This window comes from Phalangium opilio, unplaced genomic scaffold (genome assembly GCF_054372755.1).
Source record: "Phalangium opilio isolate 3A_F unplaced genomic scaffold, DU_Popi_V2 ptg000017l_1, whole genome shotgun sequence".
Lineage (NCBI taxonomy): Eukaryota > Metazoa > Arthropoda > Arachnida > Opiliones > Phalangiidae > Phalangium > Phalangium opilio.
In genome coordinates this window covers 10459832-10482891 of record NW_028324151.1, presented here as the reverse complement: position 1 = coordinate 10482891, position 23060 = coordinate 10459832, and the positions used below count along the sequence as shown (strand labels likewise).

At 36.1% G+C, this 23060-nt stretch overlaps 2 protein-coding genes and 1 non-coding gene across 4 annotated transcripts in view; 1 reads left to right on the top strand and 2 right to left on the bottom strand.

The window, feature by feature from the left end:
- Positions 1-7807, bottom strand: part of LOC149703710 (integrin alpha-PS2-like) — a 62147-nt gene extending 54340 nt beyond the window's left edge. Inside the window, exon 1 of the mRNA XM_089866959.1 lies at positions 7513-7807. Within this exon, the coding sequence (XP_089723085.1) occupies positions 7513-7727 (215 nt within the window). The 5' untranslated portion in view covers positions 7728-7807. The remainder of the gene's footprint in view (positions 1-7512) is intronic.
- Positions 7808-10425: 2618 nt separating this feature from the next.
- LOC149703708 (uncharacterized) lies at positions 10426-22653 on the bottom strand. 2 transcript variants are annotated; one of them, XM_089866968.1, is made up of 7 exons: positions 20399-22653; positions 20043-20287; positions 17262-17536; positions 15470-15797; positions 13964-14221; positions 11123-11435; positions 10426-10486 (listed from the first exon to the last, which is right to left on the bottom strand). In XM_089866968.1, the coding sequence occupies exons 2-6, from the start codon at positions 20075-20077 to the stop codon at positions 11171-11173; spliced, it is 1161 nt and encodes a 386-aa protein (XP_089723094.1). In that variant the 5' UTR covers positions 20078-20287; positions 20399-22653; the 3' UTR covers positions 10426-10486; positions 11123-11170. The 2 variants fall into 2 exon arrangements, with proteins under 2 accessions (XP_089723094.1, XP_089723093.1); XM_089866967.1 differs by lacking the exon at positions 10426-10486 and having other exon boundaries at positions 11165-11435; positions 20043-20336.
- TRNAK-CUU (transfer RNA lysine (anticodon CUU)) lies at positions 10650-10722 on the top strand. Its single transcript has one exon. It is a non-coding gene; the product is annotated as a tRNA-Lys (tRNA).
- Positions 22654-23060: the final 407 nt, after the last annotated feature.

Genomic DNA, 23060 nt, shown 5'->3' with positions numbered 1-23060 from the left:
CATATCACTACCAATACAAGTTGTATTGAAATACAGTGTTAACATCGGTGCACAGTTAAAGCATTATAGCAAACAATAAAACACGGATCTCTGTTATTGCTCCGTCTTCAACCATGTTTTTTCGACCTCACGGCGGAGACCTCCCTGAGGTTACCATGTGGCCAACATTGTAGGCCATCTCACGAGGAATGATCAACACGTTCATCTTGATGATTAACGCTGATGAGAAGTGAGGATAATCTCTAGTGTTATTCGGGTTTCTCGTTGGGATGGTTGCATTAGGGGTGGAAGGGGTCAACAAAGTCATTTCCGGAATTGTCCAAGAAATTATTCCTTATGTTTCAGCCTTAGAATACTTATTTTACTTGAGATTTTGGATAGCAAAGCAATCTTGGATAGCCAAAGCTTAAAAACGGAGTCAGTCTTAATCTACATTGAAATCAATTAAAATTAGCAGATGACGTATTGAAAAACTGATTTCGGAATAAGTAGCAATCAATAGATAGTTTGGGAGGTCTGAAAAACAGGATTAGAAGAAATTTTGTGATTTCAGTAATAATTTCAGGTGAAAACTTTTGAATCTTTAGTTATCAAGGTTCAGTTCAACATTTATTTATATTTAGAAATATTGGAATAGACCCTTAAGATTCAAAAGTCTATATAAAAAAGTCTATACGTAAAATGGCTCATAATGCTGAAACACAACACATAGGGATCCCTACGTTGTTTGGAATTACATGAAATTCTGCCCATACCATATCTAACTTGCATACCATATGTAGAATTTCTCTTAAAAGGTTTAGTTTCATGAGACTTGTCCCATGCATAGTTTGCAATAAGTATTTAAAGAAACACACCCCATTTAGGAACTAAACATTTTGCCTAGAATCTATGGTCTCCACATTGTAATTTTAAATGGAATGAACTGTTAGGTGTTTCGAGACCAAATTCTACTGGAGTGAAAAAGAGGAAGTAGGTTTTTCGGACGATGAGTCCAATAGCTTCCCGTTAAGTTTCATCTTACCATAAAAATAGCTGGTCCTTCATATACATAAAATCGGAGAAATCTGACGCCAGATTGGTTTCTTCAAGAAAACGTTTCCCTAAGTTCCAAGAGAGGAAGATCTTGAATTTTATGGACCATTGTTGGTAATAGTAACTGCAACCCTACACTCGTTTGGCCCCTCACATGTCGTAAAAACATTATAAAATGCTATCCAGGATTGCCTTCCTTCGACAATAAATTGTAAAATAAAATTTTAGGCGTTGACTTGCTTCGATAAAATCAATGGGACAGACTCTTTGCAAAAGTTGGAGGCGAAAAATGGAGCTTGTTGTTTGACCGCCTTGTGGATCAAAATACGTTAGATATGGCTTGGAACAGAACTTCGGTGGACTGGTAACTTTGAAGCCCTGTATAAGGTCTTTGGATCCTCATAGCGGATGTATTAACCCTATAATAAGTAAACGATGTTGCGACCCTTTTGGAAAATTTTGTAAAGAGATTTGACAATATTGCGTCATGCAACCTCACGCTAGCTTCCACTCTAGCTAGAAAAGATACCAAGATGGGGCGGAAGAGGGACGGAAATAGCTTCTACTAGCTCTACAGAAAGAATGGCGGCAGGGGGCGGAGCAACACCCAAATTACCAAGTCCCTAATGACAGGGCCGGAAATAAGAACAATTTCTTATATTACATATGTCCAGTGACCCCACATTTGACTGGAAAATTTACGGGACATTGTCCACTGGAGTGTGCAAAAATAGTGTCGCATCTTCACAGTCCAGCTACCAAAACTTGAAACAAATTATTGGTCAAAATGCCCAGTGATCCCCTAGTTTTCAAAAAATTATTTGGACATTTTAAAATTTTATTGGACAATGTCAAGTGTTCTGGGCTTATTTCCAGCCCTGCCTATTTATACGATCTTTGGAAGCTCCCTCTAGACTCGGGCCAAAATGATACGAATATTTAACCTCTAAAGGTTTAACTGGAAAACACAGGGGCATTAAGTTTAAATATGGTTTGAAACGGAAGTTATTTTGGTTAAAGTTCTAAATCCGAGAATATTTTGAGCTGTGGAAAAAACGCGAGGGAGTACGTGGGTGTTCGACTTTTGGTTGGTGCCAAGCAGGAGGGGGCCTTGAAGTAACTTTTGTGGGGTTTTGGAAAATATAATAGGCCATTCTTTATTCATTGACTTCAAGTACCTACTTTGGTTTGCTAATTTTTCTTCAGAGGAAAGCTGAAAAAGGCGCGAAAAAACACTACTGAAATTCAATACGAAAATATATTCCAAGAAACTGCGGGAAAACGTGTCAAAACAAAGCCAAAGGACAATGTTAAATTAGCGTCGTGATGAAATAATGTCTCAGTTTGTTTGTGAGATCTACTACTGAGTGATCAATGTATCTGGAGCACCCCTTGAAAAATACAGTGCTGTATCCAGTTTTGTAATATAGGAAAGTTGAGGGTCACTAAGATAGTTTTAAAACCATGGCCATCTTAAAAAATGGCGGTAATAAATTATTTTTTAGCATACAGTTCGAAGTACACCAACTAATTAAATGCCTGACCATGAAATGTTTATAAATTTCAATATATGACAACTCATTAAATGTGTTCGAGATTTTATAATTATCATTGACTAAATTCAGTCAGTTTTTTAATATCTTGAAAATTATTTATATCGAGAAATTTGCTATTATTATCTTTCATTCATATTTAGAAGAACTATCAGATTTTATAAAAATATTTGCCTCCGTGTTCATATTGAGAAATTCTAAAGCGTTTAGAAGTTACTTAAGATTTTTTCTTTTAATAAACCCAAATATAATCAAGAATAAACATTGTCCTTGGTCACCTGAGACGCAGAAAAATCTCAGATATCAAATGTAAAATTGTCGTTTTGCCTTGATATAGTTTGTCTGACTAGCTTGCATATCTGAATGTCTCAATAGTTAGAAAAATTATCATCTTACATCGCACCTTTGAACTATATGTTGCCGTGAGTCTTGGCCTTGATTTTTACATTTTAAGCATAGGCGTCTGATATTAAAAGACAGTAAAAATAGCCTAATGAATGAGGAGGTGTAGCTTCTACCCAGACTTAATTCACATAACCATATTAATTCAGTGGATCTGTTTATAGAAAACTGAAATAGCGTCTTTCCGGGGAGTGTTGGTCTCCCATCAAGAACCCATATAAGAACCAAGAACGTTGGAAGATGAAATTAACCTGTTTTCCTTAACTTTTTCGCGTTCTTTCATGAATCTCCGCCATACTGGCAAGCGTATAACCACAACAAACCAGTGCAAATGAACTCACGGGATCTTACGATGTATGTTCTCAAGACTTAAATGAGTTCTTGGTTCCAGCATATTTCTCGATACAAGATTAGAAATACACAGGGACCTTTGGTTTCAATACCAGGCCATAGGAGATGCACCGAAAATAAATTCATCTATCCTTAAATATTCCCGGGATGCAGGGGCTGATACGAGTTAGCTATGCCGAATGATTATGTTTCTAGTTATTTACATCCAGGTGTATATAAAAATAACTTCTAGCGCCCTTCTAACGGTATATAATTTTTGGCCCCTTTGAATAAGGGTCCCGTTTCCATCAGCGAGAGATTGGACACATACCAATATAGTCCAAAATTTTTTACCTTGAATGTTTACCTAAATTTCAATGGAGTGGACTGAAATTATTTACTTTCGCGTTATTTTTTTTAAAACGGCGGGAAAATTAAACTTTTTAAAATTTATATTATAGAAATAACTTCTTAATTTCAACAACTTTAAATGATTTTTTCTACATTGTGTCATTATATCCTATAGAAAATAGTTAATTAATACAAAATTAATGTACTGTTATTTGTTGGGTCATAGACTGCCATAAACTTGGCCCAAAGACGACTCGTTCATTAAACAAATTAATTATTGTACCCTGAATTGATATGAAGATTGGTAGCACCTTGCGCAAGATAACTTAATTGATTTTAAAAACAACGATTTTTCAAGTGGACAAGGAAAATAGTCGAGTTTTTGAATAAAGTATTTTTCTTATGCACTTGAAAAATCGTTGTTATTTCAAAAGATTCATCTGGATTCTTTAAAGGCCGACTTCCAACGAAAAGGGTTCTAGCGAACTGAAAACCGAGCATTGAGACTAACAATGAAGCGACCGTGCCGATTTTCGAAGCCCCCCTGGGTCAAAAGTTGGAAGGGTTCTAGCTAACTGAAAACCGTGCAATGTGGTTCTAGCGAACTGAAAATCAACAATAGAAATCCTTTTAAATTTATTTCCTCTCGAATTTTTGCTTTCCCCTGAAGGAAATTCTCTATTGTGTATCTTCAGTTCGCTAGAACCACATTGCATGGCTTTCAGTTAGCTAGAACCCTTCCATCTTTTACCCCAGCGGGGATTCAAAAATCGGCAAGGTCGCTCCATTGTTAGTCTCGATGCTCGGTTTTCAGTTCGCTAGAACTCTTTTCGATGGAAGTCGGCCTTTAACTTTTGATCTACCCATAATTTCATTTGCAACTGATACCGATATTAATTGATGCTTATTTATAATAGAAATACATTTTTAATATAATTTACATTGATTTACAAAACTACCAGCGAAGTGAGTGCTGCCACTTGGTGCTGCTAATTCCCTAAATTATGGACCTTTTTCAAGGAGTGGGGTGGAGAGGGTTGAAGTATCGACTGCTTGATATATGGTTAAAACGCAACATCCGGTATGTGGATCCATAGACGTTATATGGGGCTTCAAACTTACCAGTCCACTAAACTCCTTTTGTTTCAAGCCTTATCTAACGTCTTTGCATTGATTAAGGTCTTGAGAAAACGACTATTTCACAACCGACGTTTGGAATTGGTCTATTCCAATATTTCTAAATATTTTCCAATTGTCAACCAGTGTTGAACTCCTCGGATAATTAAAGATTCAAAATGTTTTTTTTTTTCGGAAATTACAACTGATATCATAGAAAAAAAATCTCTTCTTGAACTTTCTTATCCTCCAAAGTTTCCATTTTCCCAAACAACCTCGAATGCTTTCGTTTTAGAAATAAGTTTTTCCAAACGTTAACTGTCCCATCCCTCTTGTTAATTTCTTTATCCAATATCTCAGGATGCTATCAGAGTGTATTTCGAGTGCAAAGAAGTAAGTGAGTTTAAATATATCTTGTCGCAAGCAGGGGTGAATAATATTTCCTACGCAATATCCGGTTGCTTTCTCAGCTCTTCATCTCGAGTTAGTTTTTAAACGGAAAATTAGTTTTAGCTCTTTTTTTCAGTGCCCTATTAGGACAGCGCATTTTTGTTATTAATGAGAAAAGCCTGTGAAATTATTAGTCTATGCGGTTGATGTGTAGCAGCTTGACTTTCTTTCTTTTCGAGGAAGATTTTAAAGTTATATAGGAGCAGTAACATCTGGGATTCGTTTTAGACTAAGTTCTGGATTGACGCCTTTATGAAACTGTATTGAAAGTATAAAGTTAAGCCTTATGGTGGGTAACGGTGTGGTCTTTTTAATTAAAGCACCTTATGGAAATGGAGAAGATGTTGAAAGGTTTATTCTAGTTTTAGCCTTTAGGTCATTAGGTTTAGTTCAGGGTTCAAAAAACCCGGTTTTTTTAAACCCATTGGGTATTTGGGTTTTTTATCTTTGGCAGTTGCGTGCATGGTAGAAATTGTCATTCAAAAGTAACTGTTTAGTAAAAAAGTTTTAAAATGTTTCATAAAAAATAATAAATATTATTAAATAGTATTTTTGAAGTTGAAACAACAAATACCTTAAACTATCTTTGAAATGAAATTATTCTTGCATTCAAATTCATCAAAATTGAAGATCTTAGTGATGGGTTTTATTAAATGGGTTTTTTTTGGTTAAAACCCAATAAAACCCACGGGTTTTTTGGGCTGGTTTTTTTAATTCGAACCCTGGTTAAGATATTTTTGTTTAAAATAAGCTCAAAAAGTAACGTTTTAGATAAGATCAGTATAAGCTAATTTAGGGTTAGGGTTTAAAATTGTCAACCTTCTTAACATTTACGATATCCGGTTAGGAAATTTCCCGGAAATTTGCAAAATTGAAGATATTTCCACTTCTTTCATGTTTAGGGGTTTTTTTTAGGTTTTTGTAACAAATGCAAAATTTTGGGAATATTCTATTTTCTTGTTGCATCAAATATACAATAAACAGTGTACTTATGTTTAAAAATGTAATACCAATAGATGACAAGGTAGAAAAATTGAGGGTGATTAGATTTTTAGTGCAATATAGTAATGTAGCCTTCATAGTTAATATAATATTTTCCTAGCTGTTCCAAATATATTTTTTTTGGTTATATATGAATAGTAATACCAACAAATAAAGGTATTTGCCTCGATATCATAATTGTGGGTACTGGGTGGTTCGATTATTGTTGCAATATAGTAAAAAGGGAGCAAAATTTAGTGTTCATAGTTAATGACTATGTCTAACTTAATTAAGTCAAACAACTTAAGCCGCGTTTACACGAGACACTTTGGAACCGTTTTCATACGTTTTTGAAAGGCCTAATCTTTTTTGAAAAATAATTTTTGCATTTTATCGTGGAAAACCTCTGTTTCTTACAGCATGAAATTCCTTTTTGTACTTTCCAAAACGGTTTCAAAGTGTCTCGTGTAAACGACGCATAAGTTGTGTAAACAAAGGATATAAACGGTAAAAAAAAATCAACAAGCTACAGTTATTTCGTCAGGAAGTTATAAAAGTAACTTGTCCCACGAATTAAAAAAATATTTTTGAAAGTGAGCTTCTGATCACATTAATTTACAAAACTATAGCTTCAGCATTATAGAGACGTTTATCAGTAATTGAATTGATTTGACAATTATTATATATGCATAACTAGATAAAAACGACTGAAAATTGCTTCCCATTTTCCGAGGAACTGACAGTAAATTCCAAAAAACCTATGCTTCTACATACAGAGCTCATGAAGACATATTTTGTAAAAGACTTTATATGGGTATAGTATTTGATCTGAATTAGATGAAAAACTATACAGAAGACGCGAGCAGTTTAAATGCCAAAATCTGTGAATAATCCTTAATAAACTAATTATTTAATTAATTAAGTGTGCAGGTATAAGTTAAGTTTTCAAAATTGTAACGATTATTTAGATCACGATCCATGCAATCAACTATTGTTAACGCTAATTTTCAGCTTGAAATGTAATCTCTAATGATTTCCATCTAAACATAGCTACATGAGCTACCTCTCCTCAAGAGTCAATTTGCTCCTTGAAAAGGTGTTACGAGAATCAGTTTTCTTTGGTCCCATGCCAAAATAATAGACATAAATTTAAAAAGAAAGAGCTCAAAAACCTCATAAACTTTTAAAGCAACGATGTAAAAAAAAACTCAATTTTGAAAAATCCTCCCTAATCATAAAATTTAATTATAAATAACCGAATAATTTAAACTTAAACAAGATCTTAAGATCTTACCAACTGTTTCCATTATCCTTGTGTTGTGAAACCGCGAAACCGAACATACTTCCATCTGGTCCTCTGTGAATTAACGCGCTATCAATATCCATGTTAAAACCGTGACCACAACCGTAATACTGGCAAATGACCATTAATATCGCTATAATCCTGGTCAGTAATGTCCGGCTTGTAGGAGATGAACTCCGTAAGTGCACATTCATATTTTCCATCATTAGTCCACTTTGTTTGTGGATGAATTAAAATATTTTTAATAATATTAATTAATTAATAAATAAATATTGCTCAGCGACTTTTCCATTCATCTGAGATGTTCTACTCGCGAATAAACGCCGACAAATCCAAGTTAGGAGGCAAATGTAACGGTGAAACGGAGGAGTGTTCGAGAACGAACTGACTGGGAGAGAGGAGAACTGCCTCTAGTCTCTCTGTGAGGAAGAAACGTCCCGATCCCGACTTGGACCTCTTCCCAAAACTCTCTCTCCTCCTTGGATGTTACAGGATTAAACTGTCTTAACTTCGTGTCCGCGTAAAAACGGGAAATCTTTCTCAGTAGTTTTCAGTTTTTCACCCTCTTTGGTTTTATAAAACTTTGATATGTTCTCGCTGATAAAAATTAAGGATTCAAGAACCTATTTTATTTTTTATCATTCAAAAATTTCCCATGACGTATTTTATGTTTTTGGTAGAAATCTTTCGCAGCATAAAATTTGACTTTTCTTCTTTGTGTGATATTATTTTAAATTTATTTTTATTATAACAATAATACGAGTATAGTCTGGTACCATGAGTTTATAAGATATGTCCCATAAGTATGACACTACCTATATTTCGTAATGCTAAGGAGTTACTGAGAGCGAGAGCAGACCCTCGGTTAATTTTACAGTCATCATCCTATTTAGTCTGCATTACTAAGCCTTTGACGGCGCCTCACCAGGCGTCGCTTTACAAGAATCTGTGACGTTTCACCTACGTCACTTCAGGACAAGCTCTAACTATCCAGTGACAAACTTATGGGACATATCTTATAAACTTATGAGTCTAATTGCGGAAAATAGTTAAAATTCATAACAGAGGCTAATAAATACTGTCAATTAAAATGATTAAAATGTTAGCCTTTCTATTTCTCGATCTTCACTCGAAACGTTTCTAATATACTCTAATCTAAAATTGTTTCTGTCGATTGAGAATAAGATCTTGGAAAAAATAATGTACATGGAAAACCAAGTAGAGCGTTTTGTTGTTATCCGAATGAAGAGATTATTTTAATCCTAGATAGTTGAATATCAAAATGTATTTATTGTAAACTTTCAACATTTATTAACAAGAATTCACATAGGCCTAACACTGTTTTTAAGAAAATTGTGCTTAAATTTTCAGACTAATCGGTGTATTATCTTTAATTGTAAAAAAAGATAGTTTAAGGGAGTGTGAAGACGATATCAGATTATTTTTATCGCCTCTTATACTAATTCCAATTAATCAATTTCTATTACCACTTGATATATCGAGGAAAATTCAGAGAGAGATGTAAAAACAATACACTCGGCTCCGAAAGTTTTCTAAGCTGGACAGCAGCAAGGCGTTAAGCGATTGGTCAGGGGTCAGAGATCCAACTAGGATATAATTACTAGATATTTCGCCCATGGGGGGGGGCTAGGAGGGTAAAATAGAGCCTGGTGTTTGAGCACCTTGTTTTTTTAAGTTGGAACATCAGGCGTATTGTACAAAGACGTTAGATATGGCTACAAACAAGTGGACTTTGATGCGGGACTGGTAACTTTGAAGCCCCATCAAACGTCTTTGGATCCAGATAGAGGATATTACGTCATAGCCCTATTTCAAGCCGACGACACTTCGACCCCTCTTTTGAATAAGGGTTTGTTAGTAGAAAAATCGAATTTCCGGTTTCAAAATTTGTAGACCTGGTGTGTACTAAAGGGGCTAGAGAAATTACCTCCCACCCATTTGTTAACTTTAACTGCATTTCAGGGCTGCCAGTAATTTGTGAGAGCTTCTCAGGTTTGGAAGTGAATGATCACTGAATCGAACAGAACTACAAGCTTTTAAGTCTGTTAAATTGCATTTACAAATGACTGGCAACACTTGCCTACACACTATCTATATAAAACAGTTTTCAGTAGCGAGGGAGTTAGTACGTTTTGAACTCGTAGTGTATTTCGCGACCTCTTCACGGGGACTCCTAACAGAAGGATACAATTATACAAGGAATAGTCTTATTTCCTAGACTGTTTTCTGGCTTGACTGGCGACGATGAGAATTTTTTTTTACTGGTGGGGGTTCTTTTTGACTCTTTCCAAAAATTTTCGGCAGCGAAAAAAGAAATTCGTTTCCTTTTACAACCAAACTCGAAATGTCATTTCTTCCCCCGTCGCTCTCTAGTTTCCTCGCATGGCTTGTTTCCATATATGCTCTCTTTTAGTTAATTATATGGGTGACGCTTAATTGTTTTAATTTTCCAAGCTAGCAATGTACGATACGCCTATTAGGGCCCCAGATTTTGTAACATTCATAATTAGATTAAATAAGCGTTAAAGAACAATGTTTATATATTTTATGGTCATATTTAGGGCCCAAAAAAAAAAGAAAATTTTGTGTTTGAGCAGCTAGGAAGAGATTACATTAGAGGCTTCGAAACCATTTTGGAATTTCGAATAAAATTTTCAAGATAATAATTGCAATTTCAGGTCAAGGATATCAACAGATGATCTGAAACAATAGGAAGGTCAAACAAGGAATTGACAGTGACTTCAAGTTTGTTATTAGCAAAAGCACATCTGCTTTTTTTATTTTCAAATTAGGCAAGTTCTCATGAAGTTAATTAAACGTCTAGGTTTCTACGCATGCATTTTTATTAGTTTCTCATGCTCAAGTTTCCTACTCTGTTTAGAAGTGAATTTTGATCCATACCAAGTCGGCAGCGGCCAAAATAATTGTGTATTTTACCAATTTCCTAAATAAAGCAATTTGAAACATAAAGAATAATTAGCACTTAAATATAGTACACTCCTTCAATTTGAAAAGGCATCGCTAAGCCAAACACCTCCGTTACCAAATTTTGTGGTCGTCAAATAAAGGTCTTTGTTTATATTTACTAAATAGCGGCAACGAAACAAGCCCGGCTAGCTCAGTCGGTAGAGCACGAGACTCTTAATCTCGGGGTCGTGGGTTCGAGCCCCACGTTGGGCGCTAGTAATTTTTTTTAATTATTTGTTTTCATTTCAATTTTATTTAACGTTTCTTTTTTCATTAAATACAAATACCGCAAGAAGATATTTTATAATTAAATGATTATGATTTTTTTTAAGTAAATAAATTAAATATGAAAATTAAAGGGAACGGGAAGTGCTTGTTATTAGTTTAAGGGATTTAACATTAAATTATTGTAATTTTATTTTAAATCTAATTTAGTTTCCAAAAAAATAAAATTAATGTTGATTAATGCATGTAAATTATGTTATTACTCGGGAAATAAGAATAAAATTGTAGAGAATGTCAACGTCATTTGGCATTTCACTATCCCTTTAATATATAAATATAATAAATATATAAATAACGATGAAGTATTAAATATATAACTTAAGTGTACTGTTTTAATATTGTTAGGAAATGGAGCTTATTTAAAATTTTGGCTTCGTTATTTGGCGCCCGCAAGCAAGTTTTTACGTTCCTCGTCGTCGTCAGCGTCCGTCCATTGATTAGAATGATAATTAGGGTTAGCTGCCTTTTCCGATCGATTAGAATCTCGAGTAGAATTGACGCTGCTGGCTCCATCTATCGTGGCGCATCGATAACGATTTGAACACGAATTTTCGGATTGTCGACCAAATTGAACTGCATTTTTCAATCGTCTTTTAAATGAACGAGGGATGAATTCGTTGTGTAAAATGTGGCCCAGAAATCTAAATAATTAAAATTTAAATTTATATTTCACTCTGCCATAGGTGGCGCTAAATACCAGCCCAAACTGCCCTTAACTTAAAAAGTGGCGGCAATATGATTTTTGAGAATACTAGCATGGATAAAGAATGCGCTTGAGGAAATTTTTTTCACGCTATAGGATAGGCAGCTCCCTATCTCGAACGGCAGCTTATTCTGTATATACTCTGATACAACATTGGTTGTCAGCACGCGTCAAGCTAGGTCTCTATGCAACGTAGCTTTGTACGTGCTGACAAGTGACCAAAAACTTCAGGATCTTTAGGATTTAAATTAGGCGGGAGTTTTTTTAGCTCGAGTGCTCTCTAGGCTTTAGTTTCAAATACGTGTAGTAGTCTGGAGGCAATTTCACATGCATTTGAAACTAAGGCCTAGAGGTCCGTGCATTCAAGCTAAAAAACTGGCGCATATTTTAAAATCCTGAAGATCCTGAAGTTTTTTGTCTCTTGACAGCACGTACAAGGCTAGGTTATAAAGCGACCTAGCTTTGAGTGTGCTGACAACCGATGTTGTAACAGAGTATATACAGAATAAGCTGCCGTTCATGATAGGGAGTTGCCTATCCTGTAGAGCGAAAACAAATTTCCTCACGCTCATTCTTTATCCATGATACTACTGTCTAGTTGTAATACTGCACTCAGGATAGCTCTGTATTTCAGCTCAGTATTAAAACCACCAGGGAACATGCAAAGTAGGGGTATTAATTTTTCAAGGATAATAAATACATAAATAATTTTTTGTCCAAAATTTGGAATTGGTAAACTACTGCTTTAGAAACTGTCGAGACACACTGCCATTTATAAACCCACCTCAAACCTTTACAAGATAGAAATATACTGTGGTAATAAAGGACAACTTTACATTAATCCCCAATAGGGACTTGACAATTCGGCCCTAACTCCGCCCCCAGCGCCATTATGGTATGTTTTTTTTACAGAATGAAAGCTATATAAGCCCCTCCCCCTGGTATGTTTTTTAGCACTGGTTGAAGGTAGCCTGATGTTGCATGACGTAGTAGTTCCAAGTCCCTATTGCAAGTAATAAAATAATTAGGAAATAGGCTTCAGTAGATTGAGATAGAGGTCTAACGGAAGGGAAATAGAGGTTGGGCTCTATTAATTTCCATTTTAACCCTGGATGAGCAGCGTTTTAGTAATCAGAATGGCGGCTCCTCAACTTAATGCTAATTATTTTGAACAAAGAGAAAATTTATTTTTTCAATATTTTTTCTTTTATATTTAGAAAAAGCAGCCGTTCTTTTGGGTGTACCTCGTATGAGCAGTTCCCGGTAGAACAGCTCTCGAAATAGCAGCCGCGATTCCAAAAAGACAGCGGCGTTCTTCAAAACTGCTGTTTTAGAAATAGCGGCCGCTGTTTTAGAAATAGCGGCTGCTATTATGGGAAATAGCAGTGTTTGTCTTCAGTTTCGAGTATTTCTTAACAATACAGTTATATTCGTGGTTTTCGAAAACTACCTTTTTCTGTGATCATTTAGTCAGTAATGTGACCTACTAACGGATCGTGTTTTTAAAGTACACTTAAATATTACACTATTCTTCAGGCTGTATCAGTTTACAATTCTAATACCAGAATAGAAAATATTTCAAGAAAGCTTATTGTATTTCGGAAGTAGATAATTGTAAAGAGTAATTTTTTTGGAAAAGGTATATTATTATTTGGGAAGTGAAATATAACAAACAACAATATTTTGGAAAAGGCGTAAAATTGTTACACCTTTTCCAAAATATTACCAACCTAAGTCTAACCAATCAAAACAAAACCTAAAAAATCCAACCGAACCCAACCTAACCTAACCAAACCAAACCAAACCAAACCTAACCAAACATAACCTAGCCTAACCAAACTTAACCAAACCTAACCTAACCAAACCTAACCTAACCAAACCTAACCTAACCTAACCTTACCTAACCTAACCAAACCTAACCTTACCTAACCTAACCAAACCTAACCTAACACTATTGGGGGTTCAAATAATCAACTCGAAGCTAACCATATCTGACCTAGTTCTATTTAAGTTCATATAACACAGCGTACACCATAAAAAAGAGCAGTCGTTTTTCGCATTCCTGTTTTTCTGCTCTTTAGAGAACTGCTGTAATGGTACGCCGCGTTTACGAGAACCGCTGTAATGGTACGCCGCGTTTACGAGAACCGCTGTATCGGTAACTGTTGTAACGGGTAAACTGCCATTTCGGGAAACCGCTATTTAGGGAACTGCTGATATGAGGACCGCTATTATGGAATCCGCTCATACGGGAACCGCTCATCTGAGGGCTTCCCGTTCTTTTAAGGGATAATGTTATATTACCCGAACTTTTCCTTTAACACTGCTTATTCATACGCGTCATATTTCCCCCATTTTATCAAGTGCATTATTAGATCTATTTTCTATTTCTTTTTTTTTTAGAATAGAAGAAATGATGTTTTTCTTCTTTTTCAGAAGTGACCCTAAAACAATTGTTACGCTTACATGGACGTGACGGTTTTCTCTAACTCTTCGATCTTTCTCCTTTGGTCAGGTTTTTTCTTCCTGAACTCGCAAGCCAACCTTTCGAGGCAGTGTTCGTCGGACGCCAACATTCCCTGGCACTGCAAGTAATTGGCCAAAAGACGATGCTGTTGCGAGGCATCATAGCTGACCTGTCTCAAGTAATCGCCAACCAATTGCATCTCTCGGATCTTCAAAGCCCGCGCAATGTCCGGTTGTCCGTTACTGACCGCCCTTCGCCTATTAAAATCATAATGCCAGTTTTAGAAAAAGTATTACGAAAAGTAAATCATGGTTATAAGGGGTTATTGAGAGTCCTTGATCCTATAACTACTAATTTATTTCCATCAACTAATTTCATTGTTAAAAAGAATGAAAATTTCAAATTGAAACCAGCATCCATCTCTGTTACTAAAGATGATACAAGCACTTAACTTCCACGAGCCTCAGTGTGAATCAGGTGAAGTTAGCTAACAAATTCTAATGGACGACTAGTACTACTTCACGGATTTTCCGATGTCTGCATTTCAGATTAGCGTAGGCTAAATTATCTTTACTTAATTGCTCGTATATTAATTATCAATTTTTAATATTCATCTATATCTATTATGACTGACTGATAATCAACGTCTCGCCCAATCCGCTTTACCTTGGAAGTTGAAAATTTGGGGTTCGCAATAAGAGAGATGGTGGCCAGAAATTTAAAAGAGAACTAGAAATTGGCTGCTTCATTCATCATAACTTTCAAAATTATGCGACAACAGAATTACAGTTTCGGTTTGATAGTTCACGTGCTAAGGGTTGACACTTTCATTTTTCCGCTATATATCTAGCAGTAAATTTGCACTTGCTAGAGATTCATTGAAAAATATCATCGCATTATAGACTAGTGGCGGTAGAGAGGGGTGTAGAATGCATATCCCTCCCTCTGGGCGAGCTCTGGTAAGAAGGGATACTGTAATAATAATAATCTAGGCTTGGTCTATGAAGAGATTTCCACACTAAGCCTGTGGCTTGTTTACAGGTGGGTCCCTTTACATTGCATAGAGGGGTGGTGGCTAGCCCCTATGCCACAGCTAACCTACAGCGCCCTATACTAACTATTACTGTTAACCTCTGCAAGTTTTGATGGAAACGAGAAACCTGGTTAGACCGCGGAGAAAAACTTTTTTTAACAAGTGGGGAGAGAACTTGCAAACTCTACGTAAAAGGATTTGTTCCCAGATTTTCACCCGGTGCCACAGTCCGGTATCGAACCCGGGATCCTCTTGCTGCGAGGCGAAAGCGCTACCCGCTACGCCACCCCACCTATGTACATACTGTACGCGCCCAATAGGGAATGACACAGTGTATCCCTTTCCCTGGGCGCGCAAAAGGGGATCCCAGAAAGGGGATGACACAAGAGTTTGAAGGGTATGACGTAGAACTGCCATTACTCTATATGGCCTTGCCCATTATGATTCTAAACAGATTGCATTGGCCAATTACCTTCTCCCATTGGTGATAAAGTTGCTATTTAATCCACTGGATAGTCCGGCGGTCGTGATGAAACTAGTCGAACCACCACCATTGACATTGTTGATGAAACCAGTACCATCATCTATGGTTGTACCACCGTTGACGGGTACCAGTACTGGCATGGTCATTAGCATGGTGATTAAGGGCATCATGATCAGGGGGAGTCCAGCAGCCACCATGGCGGCCGGAAGAAAGGGTGGAGGGGGTGGTGGGTAGTGCTTCTTCTTTTTCTTCTTGTAGTGGTATGTACCTTTGTATTCCCAAACTTCTGGTTTCTTTTTGCTCCACTCGTCATATCCTATTTAAAGACAATATCGAAAATATTCGGCAAGTCAATATATAAAAGAGAGATTCGTGTTGAGAAAATGTAATTGATGCGTCAAAAGTAGGGACAGAATGTCTCAAATCATCAACGATAAATGTACACTCAATTTGTGCAACGTAGAAATGAGTTAAGAAAGCTAAGCTACATTAACAGTCATAAAACATCGATTAATGGTTACTTAAACTACGTTTTGATGACGTTGCTGACGGGGACGGCGAACAATACGTAATTTCATTTTACAACATGTCGCTATGACCCGCGGGATTTGACGCGCGCCCAGATTACTCTGTTCTCCATTCCTATTTCTAAAATTAAAACTATCCCTGATATAACTTAAGATCTGGTTTATTTTGCAATTTTTCGTACTCGCTTATCGAGATATTTCTTAAAATTTTCATAAAAACATTTAGCATTGGCCAAATGTTTTTATTATTAATCTATAGAAGGAGTATTCAATTTCGGCTTGAACTTACTCTTCCTAATTTTACTTTAAAAAAAGTTTCTCGATTAGGTTAGTCTTAAAGGGTCTGTAAATCATGCATCGGCGGGTGGATAAAAGTTAATTGAAATACGTCAGAGGCACGTGACCAAGGAGAGCCGTAGTTAAAAGAAGCTTAGTTCGTTTTATTTCGAAAACTAGCACTTCGAGGAAATGGCGCTGCAATCTTGCGAAAAACAAGGACTAGGTGTCCAGTCTCGCTCCATATGTGGAGCCTTTGTATCTTAAGCTCACGTGGTGCCTGTGATGTGATTTAAATAATTTTTACTCACCCGCCGACACCAACTTGACAGTCTCTTTAAAGCCAAATACCGTGTTAGAATTGTTTTTACAAAAGAACATAAAAAAATAAATAATTAAAATTGATAGGTACCATGTATCCAACAATTTACTTATTTATTATGACACCGGCAAATAAGTCTTTTGAATGAAGCCTAATATTTAGTTCTCTCCCCAAGGATAACGAAAAAGAGTTACGCAATTCCATAGGACAACCTTACCACCTTGACGAAATTTGTCCAATAGACTTTCATAGCCCTCTTTCGTCACTTACAGAGGAGTAGGTACAATAGGAAAACTTAATTGAGCGTATTTTTTAAATATAGAGAATGTTTAAATTTCAAATATTCAGAATTTTATTTGCTTTTCAAATATATATAAAATAACTAACAAGAAACTTTCCTATAGGCAATCAACAGAAGTGGATTTTAAGGCCTTTTCAGACGATACAACATTTTGACTCATTTAGATGAGTCAACTTGAGTTCAGTGAACAGAAGTTGGACAAGTTGAATCACCAAAATAAAAATTGTTCACTGTTCACTTTTTCTGACTCAACTTATTGACCTATCTAGTTGAGGCAAAAGTTGTATAGTCTGAAAAGGCCTGTAGTCGGAATAGATATTTTTTACAGCATGCAAATGTCATGAATTATCAAACCTGGTTTGTGATGTTTAACGTAATATTCCGATACGGGTACGTAGTGTCCTTTCTTGTACTTTGGATGTGGAGGATGTATAGGATAGTAATAGTCTTCGTACAGTCCTCTAGGTTTTCGAGATAGTGTCTCGTCGAAATCGTTGAATTCCTCAACAAAACCCTCAATACTATGAGGTCTAGCTAACTGATTGGTGTCATTCGATGACTGTTCGGCGGTGTCCGATAAGCTAGTCAAGGCAGTCAGGATTATAGCCCACAACAGGATATGACAAAAGCTAAAGATTTGTTAGAAAAATGAATGGTTATCAAACACTTATGTTCATGAGCTTTACTAGACTGATTGATATCTCCTTTGGCAACTGGCGTCGTTCGTATTCGTAATATAACATTAATATTTATAATTATACGACGTCTGGCATATTTTTACAGATATAACCATAAGTTGATATGATGTGTTCCATAAGTATGACACTTCCAGTACTTTGTAATGCTAGAGGCTGAGAGCTAGTTCGAGAACGACGTGAGAATTGACTACACGCAGTTTTTGCGGTCCATCTTCCTATTTAGTCTGTACTAAACTTTTGAGAGCGCCTCACCAGGAGTCGCTTTACGAGAATCTATGACGTTTCATCTACGTCACTTCATGACAAGCTCTCAGTAACCAGTGACAAACTAATGGAACATATGTTGTGAACACACGAGACAAGTTAACTTCGAACTAGCGCCATTAACTCAAGTGATTCTGGTCTTTTAAGTTATGAAATTTCTGTTTGTATACATGCTAATTCACATGTACTGTTACAATTTAAACTGAGGCGTATTTCGTAGCCTAGAATTGTTTTATTTTCCCAAGGGGCTAATCACTCTCAGATTTTCTGTACAGAATTGTTTTATCCCTATCATTATTAATACTTTCAAAGATTATGCGTTATCATTTTAAGAAACTCAAAGGTACAGCGTGTACATTGAGTGGCTGCTTCCCCCGAGTATGCCAATTACACCAGGAGGTGAGGCTACTTGGTGCTGCACTTTATCCGCCAAGTAGCCTCGCCTCCTGGTGTAAATGTTACCATAAGTTAATAATGCCTCTAAGTACACAAATACGGGTTAAAACTGGGCATCTTCTGCAGGCTTCTGTGACGTCAGAACTCGTATAGCGCTAAGATCCGAAGAGAGAAAATTTTGAAATTTCTGTCGCGGTGCACCACCAAGCGGTCGAGACGAAAAAAAATCATCCAGTGGAATAAAGGAGATTTTTACGTTTCGTATAGGCAGGCACTGGGGGGAACGAATTTTACTTGAGCAACCCCAAATCCCTTTCTCTCTCGTGAGATAGAGGTGGTTTCAGTCCTGAAACATTCTAAAAGGGATAAAAGAAACGCTAGGCTAGGCGGTACAATTTTGAATTGAAGTTGAGGTGATAAATGATACGGAGAGAGTATAGGGTTTCATTAAAGGGAGCCAGACAAACACTATTGCCATAGAAGTGGAAGCGATTTGTGTACTTAGAGGCATAATTAACTTATGATGTTACCAATTCTCCCAGTCTTAATACTATGTATTCCACCTTACCAGAAGTGGATCATATTACAGCTCCCTAGAAGTACAGGACGATATAACATCGCTGTGCATCAGCATTGTCTCCTAGCACTGAAGAGAAAAGGGTATATGCGAAACGCAGCGGCGAATTTGTGAACTAAACCAGAGGAATGATTTTGGCGCGAAAGAAATTTTTAATAAGCGGGGCAAGCAAACGGAAGTAAGTGGTAGCCAATGAGGAAAGGTTTGAGAGAAGAGCGCGGAAGAAAACAAGTTGTTCCATACAAAGTGTTGGGTTGTGAATATAATAGTAGAAGTCCACTTTATTTTTCCAATTTTAAAAAAAATTGGCAGTCTATAGGTATTTTTTAAACGCTTGTGTTGAAAACGAAATTAATATGAATTCAAATGATTAAAATAGCCTTCTTCATGCTAGAATATTTTTAAAGTATCTCTAGTACAGCACCGTTCTAAAGGTTTTTAGCGGGGACAGTTGGACCGATTTATTACTAATTAAAGGTTATGTGCGTCGACATAGAAATTTGTTTTCCTTTTTTAAGTGTACAAATTTTTTCAATGCTTTAACGTTTTCCGTTTGCGAAAGATGCTGGTCAATATTTTTCAGTTTTACAAAGCGTGTTAGTCGCTTACGGTTAAGTGCTTTTAATATCACATAGATCGTGTTCAGATGTCGCTTTAATTTGGGCATGCAACGATTGCAATTAGTTACATTGATTCTAGGCGTTTTTCCTAATTAGCAAAGAAACATAAGCCATTCTAAATCAAAATTATAACGCGATAACAAGCTTCACACTAATCACGACACTGACGGCGGTCTGACAGCTATTATTATCAACCGGAACTTCCGTAGGTTAACCTAACTCAAGATCCGGGTTAATGGGAAAACTATACTTGTAAAACTGAGCTATAGATGGCGGGCTTGGATGTCTTGGAAGAAAACGCTGTTTACAAAAGCATAACCTACGTCCAGTACTTATAGGGAGCTGTAATATGATTCACTTATGACCTTACAAATATCCCCAGTTTCAGGTAAAAAGAATCCGGAAACGTACATTGTTATGTTCCATTAAAACCTTCTGTACATATTATTAATAGCGAAAGAACAAAGTCAATTCTAAGCGACATTAAGACCAGGTACTCAATATTTTTTGATATTTTCGAAGATTAACCACCACATGTTTTAGTATAAAATTCGTAAATATTTGAAATAAAAAGACTTACTCGATTAGACTTCTAAACTTAGTCTCCATAATCATATAAGTAGTGTTAGCTGCTCAGTTGATATAATTCCCATGTTGGTCTATAGCGTTAAACATTGTCACTTGGACGAACAAATAACTCCCTTCCCGACTGGATCTCGACTTTGGAATGATTCTGTTTAGTTGTCTAAAGCGTCTTCTTAACTTGCATTTATCTTTTTGATCGAGAAAGGCGCTTGAACCGATGAAGGTCGACTTACTGACCAACTACATTCAATTACGAGTAATGGCAGGCGGTTAGAGTTAACAATACAATCTTGTATGAATAAGAAACGTTAAAGCCGTTATCTTTTGTTATAAGAAGTATTAGGTATGTACCTCTATTTTTTTAGCAGTTCCGGTCTAACGCCATTTTTGGGTACTGGGTCACTCTTGTCCACTTAACCCTCGGAAGCTGTAGTTATCATGTAGTATGGTGTCAAAATCTGGTACTAGTTTTTTGGGTAACATTTTGTCGTTTCGCAAGGAAGGTTTTTCTCGTAAATTTGTAGTAATAATAAAAGCTTGTTCATTCTTTTCAATGAAATGACCGTTGTGGAGTTAGCCATGCGTTTTATAAGACTGGTTTTCTCTACAGAAATTGTCTATTTTATTTGCATCTCTAAGCCTCTTTTAACATTAATTCTTTTTGTTTAAGATTTATGGTCAAGGTTTTTTATTGTTCTGGGTCGACGGGTTTAAGTACCGTTTGAACATGTCTTTAAATTAATCATTAACGAGCAATTTATTTCCAATGATGGTAGAAGGAAATAGTTAAATGAAAAGTACGGTAGTGGTTAAAGTTTTTTGCATTATATTAACAAATTTTTAACTATTCTATTAAAGAGTTGTTTAGGCGTCATTAGATTTTGAAATTACTTAACACCCCAGAGTATATTTGAACTACCGATCTAATGCTCTAACCATCTGAGCTACTAAGGCTAGTCACTATTGAGCCACAAAAGTAACGTCACTGAGATAACTTTCAAATTTATCATCGGCATATTTGCTCGTTATTGGCTTGTCCATTAAAGTCAACAGTTATTTAACATGGGTAGGCTTCATTAGCCGTATTTTTAAAGAACCCTGAGGTAAAAGTAATTAATATCTCAGAGTGCATTTTAACCACCGATCTTAGGTCCATGTCCCAATGCTCTAACCATCAGAGGCTCACTATTGAGCGGAAACAGTAACATAAATGATATAAGGTTATCATCTCACGTTTGTTCCGTATTGACTTGTCCATTCAAGTCAACAGTTATTTAGCATGGATACATTATAATTTTTTCTTACAGAACACTGAGGTGAAGTTACGTAACATCGCAGAGTGGATTTGAATTACCGACCTTGGATTAAAAAAGAAATATTTAACTATTTTAAAATGGTTGAAAATACGGAAATAATCCTGTCATTATGACTGAGTTACTTTTGACAATTAAACGAAAAAAAAACACACACATCGCTAGCTTAGATCATTAACCAGTTTAATGAATATCAGTTGAAGGGTTTAAAATGTAGAGATATGGTCAAGTCATGATGTGTTTGCTACTTCTCTGGCAGCCATTTTTAAAGATGGCGTACCAAAAACATACAGACCAGGGCCGGAATTAAGAAAAATTTCTTATTGGACATGTGTCCAGTGACCCCCCTGTTTGACTGGAAAATTTATAGGACATTGTCTACTGGACTGTCGCGACTTCATAGTCAAGCTCTCAAAACTTCGGAAAAATTTACTGGTCAACCGTCCAGTGACCCCCTTAGTTTTTAAAAAAAATTATGGGTCAATTTAAAATTTTATTTGACAATGTCCAGTGTCCTGTGCTTATTTCCGGCCCTGATACAGACCGTCTATAAAATTAATTAATGATCAAGTATACGAAATATCAGCCAAATCTGTTGAAATTTGAAACATACACAGGATATTTCTGGCCACCAAAATGGCCACCGATTGTAAAATAAATCTTTATTATTAAGCTAATATCGTTCAAAAAATGGCTGGACATAGCTGAATCGATCAGTCAGTCAGGCATGTAGATGTGCATCATGAAATATCGAATATTTAGATTAACGTTATTTAAATCCCGAATTTATGTTTGAGTTGCACAAATATTCGAGTTAATTCTACCATAAGTGAATCATATTACAGCTCCCTATAAGTACTGGACGTAGGTTATGCTTTTGTAAACAGCGTTTTCTTCCAAGACATCCAAGCCCGCCATCTATAGCTCAGTTTTACAAGTATAGTTTTCCCATTAACCCGGATCTTGAGTTAGGTTAACCTACGGAAGTTCCGGTTGATAATAATAGCTGTCAGACCGCCGTCAGTGTCGTGATTAGTGTGAAGCTTGTTATCGCGTTATAATTTTGACTTAGAATGGCTTATGTTTCTTTGCTAATTAGGAAAAACGCCTAGAATCAATGTAACTAATTGCAATCGTTGCATGCCCAAATTAAAGCGACATCTGAACACGATCTATGTGATATTAAAAGCACTTAACCGTAAGCGACTAACACGCTTTGTAAAACTGAAAAATATTGACCAGCATCTTTCGCAAACGGAAAACGTTAAAGCATTGAAAAAATTTGTACACTTAAAAAAGGAAAACAAATTTCTATGTCGACGTACATAACCTTTAATTAGTAATAAATCGGTCCAACTGTCCCCGCTAAAAACCTTTAGAACGGTGCTGTACTAGAGATACTTTAAAAATATTCTAGCATGAAGAAGGCTATTTTAATCATTTGAATTCATATTAATTTCGTTTTCAACACAAGCGTTTAAAAAATACCTATAGACCGCCAATTTTTTTTAAAATTGGAAAAATAAAGTGGACTTCTACTATTATATTCACAACCCAACACTTTGTATGGAACAACTTGTTTTCTTCCGCGCTCTTCTCTCAAACCTTTCCTCATTGGCTACCACTTACTTCCGTTTGCTTGCCCCGCTTATTAAAAATTTCTTTCGCGCCAAAATCATTCCTCTGGTTTAGTTCACAAA

Bases quoted from the DNA above. Each gene is read 5' to 3' on its own strand.
- LOC149703708 (XM_089866968.1), bottom strand. From the start codon at position 20,077: ATGATTATGGAGACTAAGTTTAGAAGTCTAATCGA. The intron at 17,537-20,042 runs GTAAGTCTTTTT...ACAAATCTTTAG, and splicing joins AAGTTTAGAAGTCTAATCGA to CTTTTGTCATATCCTGTTGT. The intron at 14,222-15,469 runs GTAATTGGCCAA...TGATTTTAATAG, and splicing joins TTTATCACCAATGGGAGAAG to GCGAAGGGCGGTCAGTAACG.